At 36.6% G+C, this 18756-nt stretch overlaps 2 protein-coding genes across 4 annotated transcripts in view; one reads left to right on the forward strand and one right to left on the reverse strand.

Moving 5' to 3' along the window:
- The window catches only part of LOC135470472 (zinc finger protein 277-like), a 42642-nt gene extending 34292 nt beyond the window's left edge, over window positions 1–8350 (reverse strand). Inside the window, exon 1 of one of the 3 annotated variants that reach the window (XM_064749443.1) lies at window positions 8219–8350. In XM_064749443.1, coding sequence (XP_064605513.1) covers window positions 8219–8252 — 34 coding nt within the window. In that variant the 5' untranslated portion in view covers window positions 8253–8350. Of the gene's footprint in view, window positions 1–2178; window positions 2310–7531; window positions 7555–8218 lie in introns of those variants that run through there. The other 2 variants (XM_064749444.1, XM_064749442.1) reach the window with 2 other exon arrangements.
- A 223-nt stretch (window positions 8351–8573) lies between these two features.
- Window positions 8574–18756, forward strand: part of LOC135470915 (dedicator of cytokinesis protein 3-like) — a 73257-nt gene continuing 63074 nt past the window's right edge. The window contains exons 1-7 of the mRNA XM_064749964.1: window positions 8574–8719; window positions 9495–9599; window positions 11853–11893; window positions 12155–12210; window positions 13648–13744; window positions 14394–14542; window positions 14805–14925. Of these exons, the coding sequence (XP_064606034.1) occupies window positions 8683–8719; window positions 9495–9599; window positions 11853–11893; window positions 12155–12210; window positions 13648–13744; window positions 14394–14542; window positions 14805–14925 (606 nt within the window). The 5' untranslated portion in view covers window positions 8574–8682. The remainder of the gene's footprint in view (window positions 8720–9494; window positions 9600–11852; window positions 11894–12154; window positions 12211–13647; window positions 13745–14393; window positions 14543–14804; window positions 14926–18756) is intronic.

The following is an 18756-nucleotide window of genomic DNA, read 5'->3' on the forward strand; positions in this document are numbered from 1 at the left end:
ATGTAGCTGAAGACTCGTTAACACTTGGCTTAAATACTTCTCGGCATGTGCCATTTGTGATAGCTTGATCAAGTGCTAACTCCATGACTTGGGTACTTAAGCAGCGCAACACCTACCCCTTTCACACCCCCTCTCAATAGTACACACTGACAATCAGCACTGGGGCCAGAAAATTATATAATAGCCTTATAATAGCTTTTTTACCATTTCACACAAGCATTAATACTGAGTCCCTTGCCAACATATCAAACAAGAGCCCAGCATGAGTTGAGCTTAAACTCACAGCAACCGTGTTGGTGAGAGGCTCCAGTCATTGCACCACATTGAGTCGGAAAGCAAAAAAATAAACCAGTAGACTATTTATAGCAACACAATGCTATTTAAATAAATTTCATAGAAATAGAATAAAATTTAAACTAAGGTCAGTTCACTTTCCAATCCCTAAAGAACCTATTTTTAGTCATTTAAGTCGATGTTTCAGTGTTAAAAAGTATTCTATACTTTTCATTTATGTGTCCATATTTAGCATGCTGTAATATACTCTGATGCTGTACCTATCCACGCTACATTGTAACTTTTCAAAAACCTCAATATATTTCACACGTAATATACCTGTAATATACTCTTGTGATTTTGCAAAATCATTATAATCCAAAATTTGATGTAATTTACTATTTGATGGTTATTGCATGCTACACATGCTTAAAACTTAATATACCTGAAATCAGATATGTAATTGCCACTTTATTCCTGCTTAGTACATACGCCGTTTGTCCGTTTCTGTCTTTGTGAACGATCCGATACTTTTTTTAACATTAACCGCCAGCGATAGGGGCCATATTATGAAATTTGGCGATTTCTCGACAAATAATGCTCCAATTTTAACATATAATGTATGTATAGACAGGCTAAGTCAATACGCATGCAGGAAGTGGTTTATATATAGTTGCCTTATACCATAAAATAAATTGACAGGTGGTCATAAGGCCGTCTTTTAGGCCGTGTGATATTCGAGTAGTGGGACAATTATAAAGATCTATGGAAGCCCTTTTATGCCATATTAATATAACATAGATAACATTCCGAGAATGTCACATATGGATGTATAGCAGTACTATGGATGAGAACGTTCATGTCACTAGCAAGGTATGGAGGCCCGTTTATGCCATACTGATATAAAATAATGCAGTATATGCTTTTGGAAGAGTTGTAATGACCCGAGAATATTATGGACATATGTATACCAGTACTATGAATAAGAAAATTCTTATCATTAGAATGTGTCCCAGAATAACAAGAAAAGGCATTAATATTGTTAACATATTCTATTATTTTCATTTCTTCAGTTTCCATTCATGTAAATATGAAAACTGTAATATGACACCATGATCGCTCAGCAAACTAAATCCGTAGCGGCGGCCTTTGCTATTATGATGGGTTCGAATAAAGCACCCTTTTGCCTACAGAACATACTGCGTTCTAGTCCCATCCTTCACTGAACATACAACTCTAGCCCAGGACAGGGCAACAGTACCAATGTGGTTTCTCTTTGTACATTAATAAGGCCTATCTCTCCTTTAGGAAGAAGTGTTTGTTTTTTATTGTTCTCATCAAAAAAAAAATTATTGCAAAGGTAAGTAAAATAATACCCAGTGTGAGTTCAGCAGTTATCGCAGCCCTATCAGCAGCATGTTGGACTCTCTAGCAGTAATTACACTTGTGCGACAGAAGTGTCAGTTATATGGGCCATGGGTCTGACATTTCTGTATGGTTGATTAATTGGTGGGTTAGAATCATGCGACTGTACATCCATGTTTCCATGGTGATTATGGCATGTATGAACGGCAAAAGAAGGGGGGCCAATTTCACAAAGCCATTTATGACTTAAGTCAAAATTTTAAATACGATCTCAAAGCTTGTTTTGGGATTTTAGACATTAAAATTTTGTACCCTTTTGTACCTAAACAGAAAGTAACATAGAAACAGAACACATATGCAAATATTTTTTTCTCTAATTTTGGTGTAAAATTTCAGGTATTAGGCAACACTGACAGTGAATGTAATTTGTAAGTGAATAATATACTACATGGCCAGAATGCAATGTTATGCTGCTTTTTGATTGATTGATTTATTTATTTCATTGCTGTTTTACGACATACTCAAGAATATTTCACTTACGACAGCTACCTCCATTGTGGTGCAAGGAGTCCAGAAGAAACCCATGACCATCCGGAGGTTGCTGACGGATCTTCCCACTTGCAGCCAGAGATGAAGCCAGCATGAGTTGGACTTGAACTCACTGCCAGAAGCTGCTGAATCATTGCGCTGGCATGCTACCACGTCGGCCACTCTGGCCCCCTGCTGCTTTTTGAACACCAGTTAAAATCATAAATATGAACGGGTGTTTTATTGTAACAAATCACAATCTCATATGTTAACATTAGCAGATTATAACCTTTTCATGGTCCACGAATTCAAACTAAATCAGAACAACCTTTGTAAAACTTACCTGTTGGTCAAGAAGAAAGTGTTTAAAACACATTTAAAAGTGTGAAGTTCAGACTTGCTTTGTGAAATCTATTTTGGATTGATTAAAATGAACATTAAAAAAGTCATTTTCATTGACCCAATTAAATTCTATATTAATTACTCAACTCAGGATAATACTGTATAATTATATGCCATGTACATGCACGGGACACATAATTTCTGATATCAACGCTTAATAAGAAATTTAGTCAGGCATTAGACAAAGCATGTTTTGTATGGACTTCACAAACAAGTTAATTAAATGACTGAGGCTTTGATTTAACATAATAGAATTCCATTCAACACCTAAGAACAGTTACAGTCATGTCACACCCACTGGATCACAAAGTAAAAGAGAGATTTATATAATGTTTCCTTAGCACACAGGAGTTACTTCCCCTGATTTCTCCTTATTAATAATATATTATTAATATTATTATTATTAGGCTTCTACGCTTTGCTTAGAAGACTATTGTTCTGGTTCAGATTATTTTCCTTCTTCTCTGGCGACTGTTTTCTTTTCGTTTTCCGAGAAAACTGCATGTCACAGTTGTTAACTTTCTACACGTTCATTACCAAATCACTTGGGCTACCTGCTGGAGTATACAACTTTACCCACCTGTGACCCAGTTTTCGTCAATATTGGAAATCGTTTTCTCCAGAACTACTGATGCGATTGCACTGAAAATCGATATGCATGTACAAGACTCCTGGGGGTACCAGGATTGAAAATTTTATGCAAGACGGTCGAGAAATGTGGAAGCTCACTATTGGTCCTTTTAGTCACATGATGAGTTGTGGATGAATTTTTAAAGAACAATCGTAGTAGTTTTTCCTACGAGGTATAGTTTTTCTTTAAATTGTAATTATAGCCCATTTCAGTCTCATTTTTCAAATATCATGTGGCCAGACACCGTAATAGCTATGAAGTTGAAAATTGGTCAAAAGATAGATCAACCACAGATCTTCAATTCTGACTGCGTAGGACCACACAGCTACAACTGATAGTTTTACCACTACATGCTTTTGAAAACTTGTTATTTCTATTCATAGTGAGCTCGTAAAATTGCAATATCCCCTAAAACAGGTAGAAGAAAACAAACTTGGCATTTTTAATAGCCGACTTATGAAGCCGCTTTTGACATTTTGTGCTGTTCAGCCAGTCACGTGAGTTAGCAGACATTATGAATCTTATTGATAAGCTTAAACCATCTTTTTCCATAAATAGGCTTATGATCTTTGGATGAAATTTCACTTGCAAGTTTTAGGTGGATCACCTGGTATATCTATATGGTATAAAAACTTTTTGTTTGGTGTGCAAGCTGTGCTGTAACAGACCAATGAAATTAGCTTAAAAGTAGGTCAGGTCTCAAAACTGCTCAAAATTATTAAATAAACACACTGTCTAGTACTGCTTGACCTCTGGATAACAAATCTGTAAGAGTTATTCTTGTACTTGGTATAGTTTTTAGGTTATGACTAAAACAACATTAAAAAAATGAAGTATGATGTCCCCCCCCCCCCCCCCAACCCCTGTCTACATACATTGACAAGACCTCCCATTCAAATAACACTGGAGCTGCATGAAACCCGTTCACTGTAGAGTGCTGGCTACTGGGGTGTGCTCTAATTCTCTCTGGCCAGGAGCCATAGATCAAAGTATAGATCTCTCTATACATGTGGCCCAGCACTGCTATTTGGGAGCAATGTTTTGTTTTTCTTTACACCATCTTCCAGCATTGCCACAATGAACATCGCCCCAAGCAGTCACCAGTTCAAATACAGTTGATTCCTGCCAATCTTTGTTCTCTTTTTTCTTCAATTATCATGAAATTATTAAGCACCAGATTACCGGTCCTGGCAACCAGGGGTTCAAATCCAGTCATTCTTACCAAGTTCATTACGGATCTAAATACTGAAATTGAATTTCATTGAAAATACAAGATGTGGTTTCCACAAGGTACATGCAATTCACTCATTCAGAGAGTTTACTGTCTAGTATGGATTACGTCTCATATTACACAAACCTGGGGTCTTTTCAGAAGAGCATAAAACTAACCGATCTGAATGGCCTGTGGTGGAGAAAGTGGAAAATTTTAGAAAGTGGAAGCTAAAAGCCATGTATACAGACCACTTGGAAGCCGTGTAACTGCATGCAGTTCTAGTTTTGATTGCTGTTTACCCTGTACTCAAGAATATTTTACTTATATTACAGTGGTCAGCATTGTGGTGGGAGGAAACAGGATAGACCCCAGGGGAAACTCATGACTATCAGGTTACTGGCAGACCTTCTCAGGTATGGCTGCAGATGTACTTTGACTTGTACTGTAAGCGCACCTGTACAGTAAGTGTATGTACCTTTACTGTATGTTTAACTGTACTGTAAATGTACCTGTACTGTAAGTGTACCATTAATGTAAGTCTAACTGTGCTGTAAGTGTATCTGTCCTGTATGTGTACCTGTAGTGAAAGTGTACCTTTACTGTAAATGTACCTGTACTGTTAGTGTTCCTGTACTGTAAGGGCAACTGTACTGTAAGTACACTTGTAAACTAAGTCTACCTATACTGTAAATGTACCAGTATTGTATGTGTACCTTTCTTGAAAGTGTACCTGTAATGTATGTCTATCTGTGCTGCAAGTGTAACTGGGGCCGATTCCACAAAGCCCTTTTCTGACTTAAGTCAAAATTTAAAATGTGAGTTTAAAGCTTATTTTTCACCTTTAGAAATTAACATTTTGTCAACTTTATCTGTATTACATTAAGACAGATGTGTCTAAATTTCAAATCCCAGTACCAAAAACTGCGCATTGTGAAAAGGTTTTAAATTTTGGGCTTAAAAGACAAGACCACATTTATGCAACCTATAGGTTAAATGAAAGAACTATACTTTAAGTTAAATAAAATATCAAAATTTTCCATCAGCAGCGCTTGTTATTTAAGTGTTTAATAATTAAACATCAAAGGTTAGAAGTCACCTTTATGCTGCCATTTGAACAGATTATATATGCCATCGTGCTTAGCTTTGCCCAGGCCAGACACTGCCAAGCATATAGACATGATGTGGCCCTCTAGCACATCACAAACTCTTCCTTTTTAGGGTTGGCCTACACAGACCTTAAAATCCATGATTAGCACAATATACACACATATTTATCTGAGACTGGAAAAACATGTTAATCATATGGTAAGAGTAAAACCTTAAGCACCAGGCCTTTCATTGAACAAGCCTAAAACATTGCGGGGCCTCGATGTGCCTCGAATTGGTGGATTATAAAATACTGATGTTTAAAACCTATTTTCTCTCCTACAAAACTTTTAAAAATCTACAAAAAACATGGAATTCCACACAGTTTTCTTACAGCTCTTTCATTTAAGGTATACTTTGTATAAATGTGTTCTTTTCTTTTAAGTCAGAATTGGCTGTGTGGAATCAGCCCCTATAATGTAAGTGTACCTGTACTGTAATTAAGTGGACCAGTACTATTAGTGTACTAGTTCTGAAAGTGTACCAGCAGTGTAAGTGTATCTATGCTGTAAGTGATCTACAGTTACTGAATTTAATGGATTTATCAGCTTATTGTATAAGATTCGATAAATCTGACATTTTACATGTTTGTTTGTGATCAACGCATTCCTATCGGTTTATTCAGTTCAGTTTGGAACAAACTTGAGTTACAGGTCATTATTTTATTTACTGTGATCCATTATGATGTTTTGTATTCAACACTGAGATAAATGGATTTTGTAAACTTTGTAATAAAAATTGTACGCTATGTGCAAGTTCTACTGGACAGCAAGAGTTATGTTAATTTAACTTCAAAAGGCTATACTGGAGATTGTTGAAAAAAAAAAAAAAGTCGGCCATGCAGCAATAATCTAATGGTATTTCGCTCTTATTTTGGGATAACCTCAGCACGTGTTACCGGTCAAAATTGGTAATAAAGTTAATTAATAATGCGAATCGCATAATTTTAGAAACAATTCAATTTTTGAATGGCAATAATTTAAGCTATATTTAAGTCACCTGCCCCACTCATTCAGCCACTGAGCAACTGGCCTGAAAGTCTACGTGTATATACCAGTCAACACAAGCATGCAACAATTGCATTTCTTCTATTATCAACATATAAGTTTAAACCTCACAAATAACAAGCGTAGAGGTTTTTACCAGGGAGTTTCCTTAAGGCAATGTTGTGACTTTTGTTAGACTATGTCCTAACTATATATACAGTTGTATAGTTATATATACTATATATGTGTATTCACGCCGGATAGCTCCGAGCTCTTGTGCGGATGCGCTGAGAGAAAAATATTGCAGAATCAGCTCTTGCATTTTTTCTAAGATCTTGGAATTTGTGCTTCTGACTCCCAAACAATGTGGTATGTATACACTTTCCATTCTGCTCTTTTGGTTGGCATAATTTTTTTTAATGAAAGTTGATCGGAAAGTATATCAGTACTATGTCAAAGACAGGCAATATTCTTATTTTGCCAGGTTTTCTAATGATAATCAAATGGGGCTTCTTGAGATTTTTTAACACTATATTTCTCAAAAAAATATTCTGCCGACCTCCAATTCACTTAAGTAGTCAATCACTTGATATGTTATCTATGTTCACACGAAATTTTATTTTTCTGAATTGATCGGAAGGCATTTCAAATTACTGTACAAAAAATCATTTTACAGCATGGTCCTTTTCAGATCACTGTAACAACCTAACCAAGTCTCAAACAGCTGTCAATCAAACATGTGCTCAAGAAGCAATTTAGAACCGTTTTTGATGCCCAGCTTGTTAGGCTGGCCTACAAGGGAAAATGATAGACAACTGAGTAAATTTATGTGTTCTTTGGACAAAGCTCCTTTTCTGGGCGTCTAGCTGATCATCGGTAACATACAGTGAGACAAGACCTGATGAAACCTTTTCATAACTCAATCGACCAACATTTTGAACTACTGTATGTTCAAAATCAGATAGAATTATTCTTGACAGTGCAGACCTTTGGCTTCACTTCACACCAGTACTGAACTTCAAATTGAAGCCGAAGTCTTGAGATGTATAACATCATTCTTTTCCCCACTGTCACAGGCTTTTACTGATTTTCCATTGGTTACATTTGAATGGGAAGATTTACTTTATCTGTTGTGAAATGCTCTGGATTCGAACTTCCATCTGACAGCATGTCGGGTCGATCCTAAGGTGGTTGCTTATATCACACATGAACATGGTAAGGGTTGAATGCGCGTGTGGGTGTGTGGACTATATCTGAAAAGGATCTCCTGCATATTTGGCCAGCCTCATTCAGCGAAGCATGAATGAAATGACGTAAATAGTGACATAAAAAGTTACATATAAATATTACCCCAGTCTTTAAAACTGTCTAACTTGCTACGTTACTACTTACGTCATTCCATTCATGCTTCGCTGATGTCTAAAAACCACGTTCTAGCACATCTGGAGTGATGTAGAGGTATAAGCAACTGGCTACAGACCCGACTTGCTGTCAGGTGAAAGTCGAATCCAGAGCATTTCACAATAAATAAAGCAGGTCGTTTCCAAAATATGTTGGGGAGCGGGAGGAGAATTATCACAGCAAATCAGAGGAGGGTCCATGGGCCACCTCGGCCCAGGAAGCTCCGCGGCTTAGGGTTGTCTATTCTACCTTTATGATCTGACAGATCCTTACCAGTTGTCGCAGGTTCCTCCATGGGCGCCGCCATCTTGAACTAAGATCTGATATGATTGGTTGAGAAATGTTCTATGTCATGTCCGCACGCATGTTCAGGAGACAGAGGAGTATTATTGTGTTCTATCCTATTAAATATGAATCGATCTTTATCCAAGATATGTCAGCACACTAGAGTAACTGCTTAGTCAAAGACGAGAGTAAAATTGTACTTCAAACATACAAATCAATCATTGGATGGTAAACTTTTACTTGATCAGAGGATAAACGGGAAATACCGAGAGCAGCCGACTACAGATCATGTGACAAAACAACATGGCGCTTATGTCAGAGGTCAGATCATGGATGTGTAAAGAAAGCAGTGGTTTGTATTTTCGAACAGGAAGTAAATTGAATGACGGCTGTCATTAAATACCAGTTCCATTCAGCCATTAGGTACAGGAAGAGTGTGATTATCCGCAAAAATGGCCTGGCGACCATCCAGGATTAAATGTGGCGTTGGTAAGTTATGTTTCCGTGTGGAGGCGTGGCAGTGAATGATGGATAAGGATAAGGGATACTTTCTCAAGATTAAGACAACTTCCCTGACCTTAATACTCGGGATACTGAGTGTAATGTCCAACTTCAAAAAATTGTCTTAAAACTTCATATGTACTTTTAACTTTGAGAGAACCCCGAAAAACATGGTCATAGCTTAACACCTTGCTATCGTCTAAAGTAAAAAGCTTTCAACATAGATTGAAAACTTCCAATTACTGAAGAGTGATTTTAACGTTAAGCTCTCTTTACACTTTGGCTTCACTCATAGAAAGATTACATTGTCAAGATAGTAAAAGTTTTTTAGTCAGAGTTGCAGTGATTCAACTCAATATGCCTCATTTCTGTCCACTATGCCTTCAGTTGTCTATAATTGTCTAGTACATGGGTACTGTATAAATTGTAAGGACTAGTATGTCTTGGCTGCCAACCTGATGCCTACTAGTATTAGTGTCGTAAGGTCAACTACATCTCTGTCAGGGTTTTCAGACGATGAAATGTAGTCCAGACGTAACTTAGTCTGTGATTTACTTACCTACAGATTGACTACCATTGGATACCATTTTTTAATGTATTGCATTCTTCATGATTATGTCTCTGTTGTCTGACAGTCTTTTTGGGTAATGCCTGTCTGTCTGCTAATGCCAGTGTCCACAAATGCACAACATACTAAGTCTGCCATTTTTAGACCTATAAATACAAAATGTGAATTTTATTGCCTTATCTTTCTTATTAACAGGTGTATGTAATTGCAAAGCACAGGGCAGTGAGGGACTTGAAGTCAGAGTAGGAGAGATATTTCACATCCTTGAGGACTACCATGCTGTTGATAATCAGCCACCTGGTTTGTATTAAATGAAGTTCAAAATAGTTTTAGCATCGTTTTCTTTTTTCTTCTGTATATGACTGGGCAGCTATGTTGGAGTTTGAACTGTCAACCTTTGGGTATGGAATCCTTGCCTCTGCAACCAGATTACAGTGAAATTGCCTTCAGTACTTATATTTCACCTTCTTAAATTCATCCCTCTTTTAAACCTGTTCATGGGCTTATGACAAGGGCTGTCACCACCCATGATAGGTATTCTGCAAACTATTGCAGGCTAAAGTTAAGCTACGTAACTAACCCTGCTCTCAGGAACCCTAACGTGTCAACTGGTTTGGTGCTTGAACCACTGACCTTTGGATTTTTTATTCTATGCGTATTACACTTACAATAAAGGGAAATTCCCTCCAGCTGTAAGTAGATAGTGCTTACATTCAACCTGTCACACTTACATTCAAAATGACCTTGCATGATTATGAGCTTTTCTATTCCTTATGTGCAAACAAGATTAAATTTCAAATAGAAATCTATTTTTCTGGGACGTATGGTGTGGTATTATGAAAGGATCAGAAGTCCAGAAAACTGTACGGCTTTGTGCTGTTAATGAAACTCATTTAGGTTTAGCCAGTTATAACAAGGCTACAGAGGAAAAGAATTTTAACAATATATCATACTTAACATCTGCTCAGCATTGAGTATTCCCTCCTTCCCTGGGTTTCTAAGATTGTACCCCAGACACATGTATAAACACGTAGGTTGACAAGTTTTCATACCATGTTAGTTAATCGAGCGAAGACTCCAGAAGCATCACCAGTATTAGACATACCTGTAGAAAGCATGTGTAGTTGGGTGAAAGTGTAAATTAACTACAGTGGGAAATGGCCAGCTGGTTTATCTGCTTATCTTTTAACCGGTGGGACATAGGGTGCCATTGCTACCTGGTAAAGGGAATTTGTGGAATCGCCTACTGTCAGTGTTCATATGGCCTTTCAAGACAGTATTAAAGCATTATACAACACTTTTGTGGATGTTTGCACAGTCTAATGTTTGTTGAAGACCACATATTTTTCACCAGTATGGTGGGTGTATATATGTCTATGTCAGGTGTGGGAAGGTTTGTCAGTAAGTTGCCGAAGGTCAGTGTTTACAAGGGGCACTGCAGTTTCCTCCACTGGTGAAACTGAAACATAGTACATAAGTGAAATATTATTGAGTATTGTATTAAACAGTTATAAAATGAGCAGGTAAAATGGATGTCCATTTCCAGAGGTAAATTATGTATTTTGATACCATATACCATATCAAGAGATTCTCATTGGTCTTTGTAGATTTTTAATTTCTTGTGGAGAGATGATTTACCCAGAATTTTAAATTCACAAAATTGATATGTCATAGATAAATATAGAGATATCATACCTATTTATTTATAGAAATTTCATACCTGTATAATTTTAATACTGGATGACCCTTTAGTAGTATTTGTTAACATAATACACTGAATATTTTAATCCTTGAAACTTGATCTAGATTAGATCAGTGTTAAACTTAACACTACCCTACAAGCTTTTTGCATATGAAAGAGACACTTTCAGAGCAATTTATGCACGTTTATATATTGAGTTTGGAGACAAAGCTACATTGGTTAGATTGGCCATTTTCATGGCTTCACAAAAAGTATAATTTTATCGATCTACACAGAATAATGCCTTCAGTATAAGCTTGAATAAACACTTAAAAAATATGTGAAACAGTTGAAGAATTACCGTAACTCTAAAAGAAGACTTTTCGCATATTTCTACAGATGGTTGTTAAAAGTGCCTTTTGATGATTATTATTAATGTTTATTATTTGATTGGTGATTTACGCCGTAGTCAAGAATATTTCACTTACACGACAGCGGCCAGCATTATGATGGGAGGAAAACCCACAGCCATCCGCAGGTTGCTTGCAGACCTTCCCACTTATAGTAGTAGATTAAGCCGGCTGGACTTGAACTCACAGTGACCACATTGGTGAGAGGCTCCTGGGTCACTACGCTGCACAAGCAGGCAAACCAGCTGAGCCACAGAGGCCTCATACCTTTTGATTGCATAACTGCTGTTCTGTACACTAATAGTTTTTTGATTTTGCAGTTTTACATTAATGCTAAACATTGAACATTATAACGGAAGCAACCCTTTTTGTGCACCATGATTATGTTTAAATTGTAGATTTTTATCTATTGTCATTGGCAATATGATCAGTTTATTTTTAGTCTTCCCTTGTTTGTTTTAGTGTGGTTCAGAGGGACTTCATTAAGGAGCAAAGGAAAAATGGTGGGTTAACTTTCAATCTGTTCCACAAAGTTTTCAGATTGAACTAAGAAAACTGGTAATTTAATGCTGATTCAGAACTAAATTTAAAATATTGAAAGATAATTAGAAAAATCAAATGAGAAATCCAAGAGATTAATGATCTGTTAATCATAATGTTGTTTTAATGTTGATTTGTGTAGTTGGGTGAAAGTGTAATTGACAAGTTATTTATTATGTATGTATGTATTTGACATTTCAAGTTTTCGACATTCTACTTTTAAGGGTGTTTTCCCTGCTTCCTGTATTGCTGCGAAGAAATTTACAGTGGAAAATGAAGGGTAAGAAAATCATCAGTCAGCTGACATATGATAATAAATTAAACCTTTGTTTAAGAGCCTGTAATATAGTCTACTCATGACATGGTCACATGGTACTTATAACATAAGACTGTTATAAATGTTTATGTCAAAAGTTTTCATGCAGGTATAAGGAAATGGCAACTTTTGTGTGTAGTTTTGATATAGGAGCCTTATATAAATAATATACGGAAAATAGCATAAAAAGGCTCAGGCCAAAATTAAAATATTATATGTTTCATGTTACATGACCCACCCTTCAAAAAGGCCCCGACAGCATTTCTTTATGTTTTTACAAATGCCAAATTTTTGATTTTATTTTATTTATTTACTTGTTTCTTTTTTGGCTGATCGTTTCACTGTGTTTACAGGTGACAGGTGCTTTTTCGAGACATAAAAGAGACATTTGGTTACCCATAAAATAGTTTGCCATATATGTCCTTGTGTTTCCGTAGGGAGTCAAGATTTCAAATTAATTGCTCATTTTGTGAGATAATCATTGTAAAATGTTCGAGAAAATCTTCTAAACATTGCAGCTGTCAGCGTCTAAAAATGGCAAGAAATAGAATGCTCCATGATTCAGTTCTTTTCGTCACACTATACCTTAAAAAGACATCTAATCTTGCAAAATTGAATAGCTGAGAATTGCGTGGTTCTGGTTATAAAAGACACAAAATGTTTACAAACACTGTCGAAATGTGTACACAGGCCTATACCTCCAAGAACAAGTCACTCAAAGTATAGCCGAGGATTTACCTGTAGCCAACTTAAATAGATCCCCAAGCTTATTTGTTGTGAGTTAAATTAATTCAGTCATGAGACATTTCATCATAATATCTGCTGTAACATGATCAAAAGGGAAGATTTTTATTTTAAACCTGCGTCATCAAAGAATCGCCAGCAGAGCGCCATTAATGGTGGCATCCACCATTGTGTTATTCTCATTTAACACGTATCAGAGTCCTGCACATGAGCCCCTTCTGTTGGCATGGAAAAATACTGTTCGGTAGATCCCAAAATTTATAAAGGGTTAGACAGATGTGTGAATACCTTTTCTCCCCCTCAAAACTCTATGGTAGCCAGGAATATATTGGTATAATTTTCCTGTCATTGATATTACCTCCACTAGATGCTCTGGTGAATAGAAAATGTATCTGTCTACTGACACATTTGAACAGGATTCTACCATTGTTTTTCATTTCTGCGGAAAAAAAAAAAAAAACAATACAGACCTACCTACCCTCTTTTGTTATAAAGGGCTTGTAACATCAAACAACCATTATTTTAATTTTGGCCTTAGTTGGAAATTAATCCAACTTAACAGGCAGTTTGATCTCCAATGCTGCAGGGAAGAAAAAAGATAACCTAACTCAGTCGTGGGTAATATACATATTCCTGTTTTCTGATTTGTCTTTGCAGAAAATATGAAACAGTCACACCTTCCCAAAATGCAACAGTGAAAGAAGTGGTGTATGTTTTACATGAGTGGTGCCCTTTATGGAAGAAGTTGTATTTGGTATTTACATTTTTATTCACTCTTTATTGCCTGTTAAATTTATAGAACACATATTATAAATAATACCTACCCATTCAGTTGTTTTGAGAGATATTAGGAAACGTAGCTGAAGTATTATTATTAACCTGTAATGTGAAGTGCATTAACAAGTTGCATTTTTTTTTATTGCATTTCAATTGAATAAATAAGATCACCTTATGCACAGGGAAATGTGGATGAATACCTTTGTCAGTCACATGAGATGTGGGTTCAATACTATTCTCAGAAGTGTGGTTTTCTAGGTTTTTTTCCCCATTGTTAATAGAGCCTTGTTTGCAATTTGTTGTTGATGGTCTCTCTTGTGGCATTATATGCAGGTGTCTATTTCATGGCCTTGTATTAAATTGGTTTGCTGAAGGCCACTTGCCTTTTGCCAATGACACCAGAATCCTTGTTGGTGGTTTACTCCAGGTAAATTGGTTTTCATCATACTTGTATAAGTTAAAAATTCTTGAGAATGCCATTAGAATGGCATTATTAAAGCACCAGTATAAGTATATATATATATATATATATATATATATATATATATATATATATATATATATATACTACTACTTGTTAGTTCTACTGGTGCCATTCATATCATATCTGTTGTCTTCCCCCACAGGCCAGAGATTTGAAACTTTTTCAAGACATTGGCAAAACCATGTTGGAGTTGATTAGGCTCCGACGACAGCTGCTTTCTGACACACTTACCCATGACCAAGTCAAAGATGTTAAACAGAAAATCATTTCTCTCATAGATTGGGGCAATAGGTAAGCAACTGCAATATGACATTTTTTGTGACATTTCAAGAAGGTGCCTTAAAATTGTATCTGTGGCAATGTAAACAAAATGTTTTAATAAAATCAGTTACAGTGGATACTGTCATTGGACATATATTGTTTTCTGTATCATATCAAGCCATTGGCCATAACAGCTTTATGATCGAGGTGAAAACCTTCCCTTACATTTTCTCTAACTGTCACTGTCAAACAATTTCATGCCTCAATGAAATGTCTTTTTTTTTTTGATCAGAAATTTAGGTTTGGAATTTGTTCCACGCATAAATCAGGAACAAGTTGAGGCAGATGCTACAAGTGCTGTCAAGCTTTATCGAATACATGCTCAACACACCAGCAACATTGCTCAAGGAGCAGTAAGTACAGATTTTTTTAAACAGACTTTCACATTTTCAGGTAATTCGTTAAACTGCATTGTTTGCTTCTGTGTGCGTTGGTGAAAATCACACTGAAAATACACCACCATGGGTATAGATATGTGTACATTGGAATTGAATATTTGAAACTACTCATTACAGCATGTGGTAAGATTTGCACCAGATCACACAAATCACCCAGTTGCTCCCACTCTCGCCCAGTGCAAATCACGGTATAATATGCCCCAGATCTCATCTTTTCAGCCACAGCCCCACATAATGCAAAATGTGATTAGCCACTGATCCCATTCCCAGTGAATTTAAGTGGTAAGATTAATCCCAGTTTAAATCCCAGTCACAGCCAGTACAAAAGGTGGTAAGATCACTTCCAGATTAGATCCCAGTCACAGCCAGTATAAAATATGCAATGATCACTCCCAGATTAGGTCCCAGTTGCTGCTAGAACAAAATGTGTTAAGATCAGTTCCATATTAGGTCTTAGTCATATTCAGTACAAAATTCATCTAATTGCCTCACTCTCACCCAGTCTAAAAGATGGTAAGATCCACCCCAAATTAAACCCCAGTCACACCGAGTACAAAAGATGGTAAGATCGGTACCAGTTTAGATCCCAGTCATTTTCAGTACAAAGGATGGTAAGATCAGCCCCATGTTAGATCCGTCACACCCAGTACAGAAGATGATAACATCAGTCTGAGATGAAATCCAAGTCATGCCCAGTCCAAAATGTGGTATGGTCACTCCCAGCACAAACTGTGATTTTAGTGATGCGCAGTAAAAATCAGATAAGATCAGTAACAGATTAGATCCCAGTCACAGTCAGGACAAAATGTGATGAAGTCAGCACCTGATAAGATCTCAGTCACATCCACCACAAAATGGAATAAAATCAATCCCAGATTAATTCTCAGTCACACCCAGTACAAAATGTGATGAAATCAATCCCAGATTAATTCTCAGTCACACCCAGCACAAAATGTGATAAAATCAGCCCCAGATAAGATCTCTGTCACACTCAGTACAAATGTTTTAAAATCAGTCCCAGATAAGATCTCTGTCACATCCAGCACAAAATGCGATAAAGTCAGTCCTAGAAAAGGTCTCAGTCAGATCCAGTACAAAATGGAATAAAATTAATTCCAGATTAATTTTCTGTCACTCCCAGCACAAAATGTGATAAAATCAGCTCCAGATAAGGTCTCTGTCACACCCAGTACAAAATGTGTTAAAATCAGTCCCAGATAAGATCTCTGTCACACCCAGCACAAAATGTGATAAGATCAGTCCCAGGTAATATCTCGGTCACACCCAGTACAAAATGAAAGTAAATTTGTTATCCAACAACATTGCAGGGGTCCAAGCCACTAGTCCTTTACTCCATCTGGTAGCCTGGTGTTCATAAAGTTCATGAAAATGGGAAAAAACATGAAAAAATGGAAAGGAATGTACTGTACTTGAAGCCTAGACTGCCAGGCATCATTAAAGGAGAAGAAAATTTAAATATCAATCAAATACCATTGAAAAGAGTATGCATTTCCTTGCAGATGCATAGCATAAACAAATTCTAATATGTACCTCAAGTTGATAAATTATAAACAAAGTCAGCATCAACATCCACTGTGGGCGTCTTCATTTTGCCTAAGAACTAGTCCTGAAGTCTGTGTGTGTTAGGAGGAGAATTGTCGTCTGAAACCGCCGAAGTGCACTTCATACATTTTGGTAGAACTCTTCTTCCCAGAAGGTAGTAAACAGTACAGTTGGTTTTCCGCTTGACGATCGGAAAACGGGAATGTTGGACATAGGTTCCGAGTTTACACAAACAAGCCGACAGTTTCATCGACTCTCATTGGCTGTGAGGCGACACACCCCCTACAGAAATTATGGGGTGTTAAAGATGGGGGATGCGATGGACTCAATGATTTATGCCATCTTTGCTGTTTTCAGGCTTTACGTGTATGGCGAGGAAAAATCGCAAAATTTGCAGCAGGCACCACCAGAAAAAAATGTGCTCTTTTCAGCCTTTAGTGTCATTTTTTTTAAGCTTTCTTCCCCTTTAACAATTGGCTAAGCACTCAAGAAAAGCAGAGAGATAAAGCGGCTTTGATATTCTGATGATAGCCAAGGACAAAAGACAGAAGAAATACATTGTTCCATAGCTGATGCCCATTTTCACAGTAAACTGCAGTCAATGGTTTCATGCAGTGTAGCATGAAGTTCCCGTGTTTACATAGGATGGTTTTGTCAAATTTTTGTTGGTTTTTTGGTCATAATATGAGAACAACACAAAGTACAAAAATAAATCTTGTATATTTGTTATCGTCACGTCATGAGGCACAATATTGTCAAGTTTTTATTGCCAAGTTCATTGGTCAGTTTTGGCCTTATCTGCATGCTAAACTAAAAGCTTTTTACAATCTGGGTGGGGTGATCCACCTAAAAACTGTAAATGAAAAGTTTTATCTCGATAGGGTTAGCTGTTTTGGAGAAGAAGATTTGTTTAGCTTATCAATAAAATTCAAAGTGGTCCCTAAATCACATGACTGGTAAAAATGAACTAAACGTCAAAAGTTGCTTCATATTTTCCTCAGTAAGGCTCCAAAGTTTAACAACAACTAGAACTGCATGAAGTTTTATGACTTCCAAGCACTCTGTACACACAGCTTTTAGCCTCCAATTTCTAAAACTTTCCACTTTCTGTATCTCAGACCTTTCAAATCTGTTAGTTCTATGCTGTTCTGAAAAGACCCCAGGTTGTCTAATAAGAGCAGAAAAATAGACGTAATCTATATTAAACAATAAACTATCCGAACGACTGAATTGCTTGTACTTTGTGGAAACCACATCTCATATTTTCAATGAAAGCAAAACTATTTCAGCAGTACCCGGCATCACGATCTTCCACAAATGAATCATAATGTCCATACTTACATCCGGAATGAATTTGGTAAGAAATTTGAACGCCAGCCTGCTAGGACTGGTAGTCTGGTGCCTAATAATTTCATGGTAACTGAAGAAAAGAAAGAGAAGAAAGACAGACAGGAATCCGCTGAATTTGAACCTGAAGCTGCTTATTGAGGCTTTGTCCAAATTTCGTCCAAAGACCACCAGTAGATTTATGGAAAATGATGTCTTAAGCTTATCAATAAAATTCATAATGGTTGCTAAATTACATGACTGGCCAAACGGCACAAACCGTCAAAAGCTGCTTCATATGTTGGCTATTAAAAATGCCAATTTCGTTTTTTCTACCTTGACTAGTTTTGGAGATATTGCTATTTTACGGGATGACTATGAATAAAAAAAAACAAGTTTTTAAACGCATTTTAATTTTTAATGGCAAAAATGAAGATCTGTGTTGGATCTATCTACTGACAAATTTTCAGCTTCATAGCTGTTGTGGTGTCCGGTGACATGATGTTTTAAAAATGACCCTGAAATGACAGCAATTTAAAGAAAAACCATACACCGTAGGAAGAAGCTAAACCGCGGTTGTATTCTGCAGGACAAGCTACATCTAATTACTATCTTGTTTTTTCAGAATTCATCCACAGGTTATCACGTTACCAGAACAAAAAATATTCCACATTTCTCTACCGATTTGCATAAAATTTTCGTTCATGATACCCCGGTAATCTTGTACATGCATATTAATTTTCAATGCAATTACATCAGCGGTTCTGGAGAAGTTTTTTAGATTTCCATACTGCTCCAATATGGCCGAAAAGTGGGTCAGTGTATAAAGTTAACAGTTGTGACAGGCAGTTTTCTCACAAAGAGGAAAAAAACAGTTGTCAGAGTAGAAGAAAAATA

Source organism: Liolophura sinensis, chromosome 7, assembly GCF_032854445.1.
Source record: "Liolophura sinensis isolate JHLJ2023 chromosome 7, CUHK_Ljap_v2, whole genome shotgun sequence".
NCBI classification, from domain to species: domain Eukaryota; kingdom Metazoa; phylum Mollusca; class Polyplacophora; order Chitonida; family Chitonidae; genus Liolophura; species Liolophura sinensis.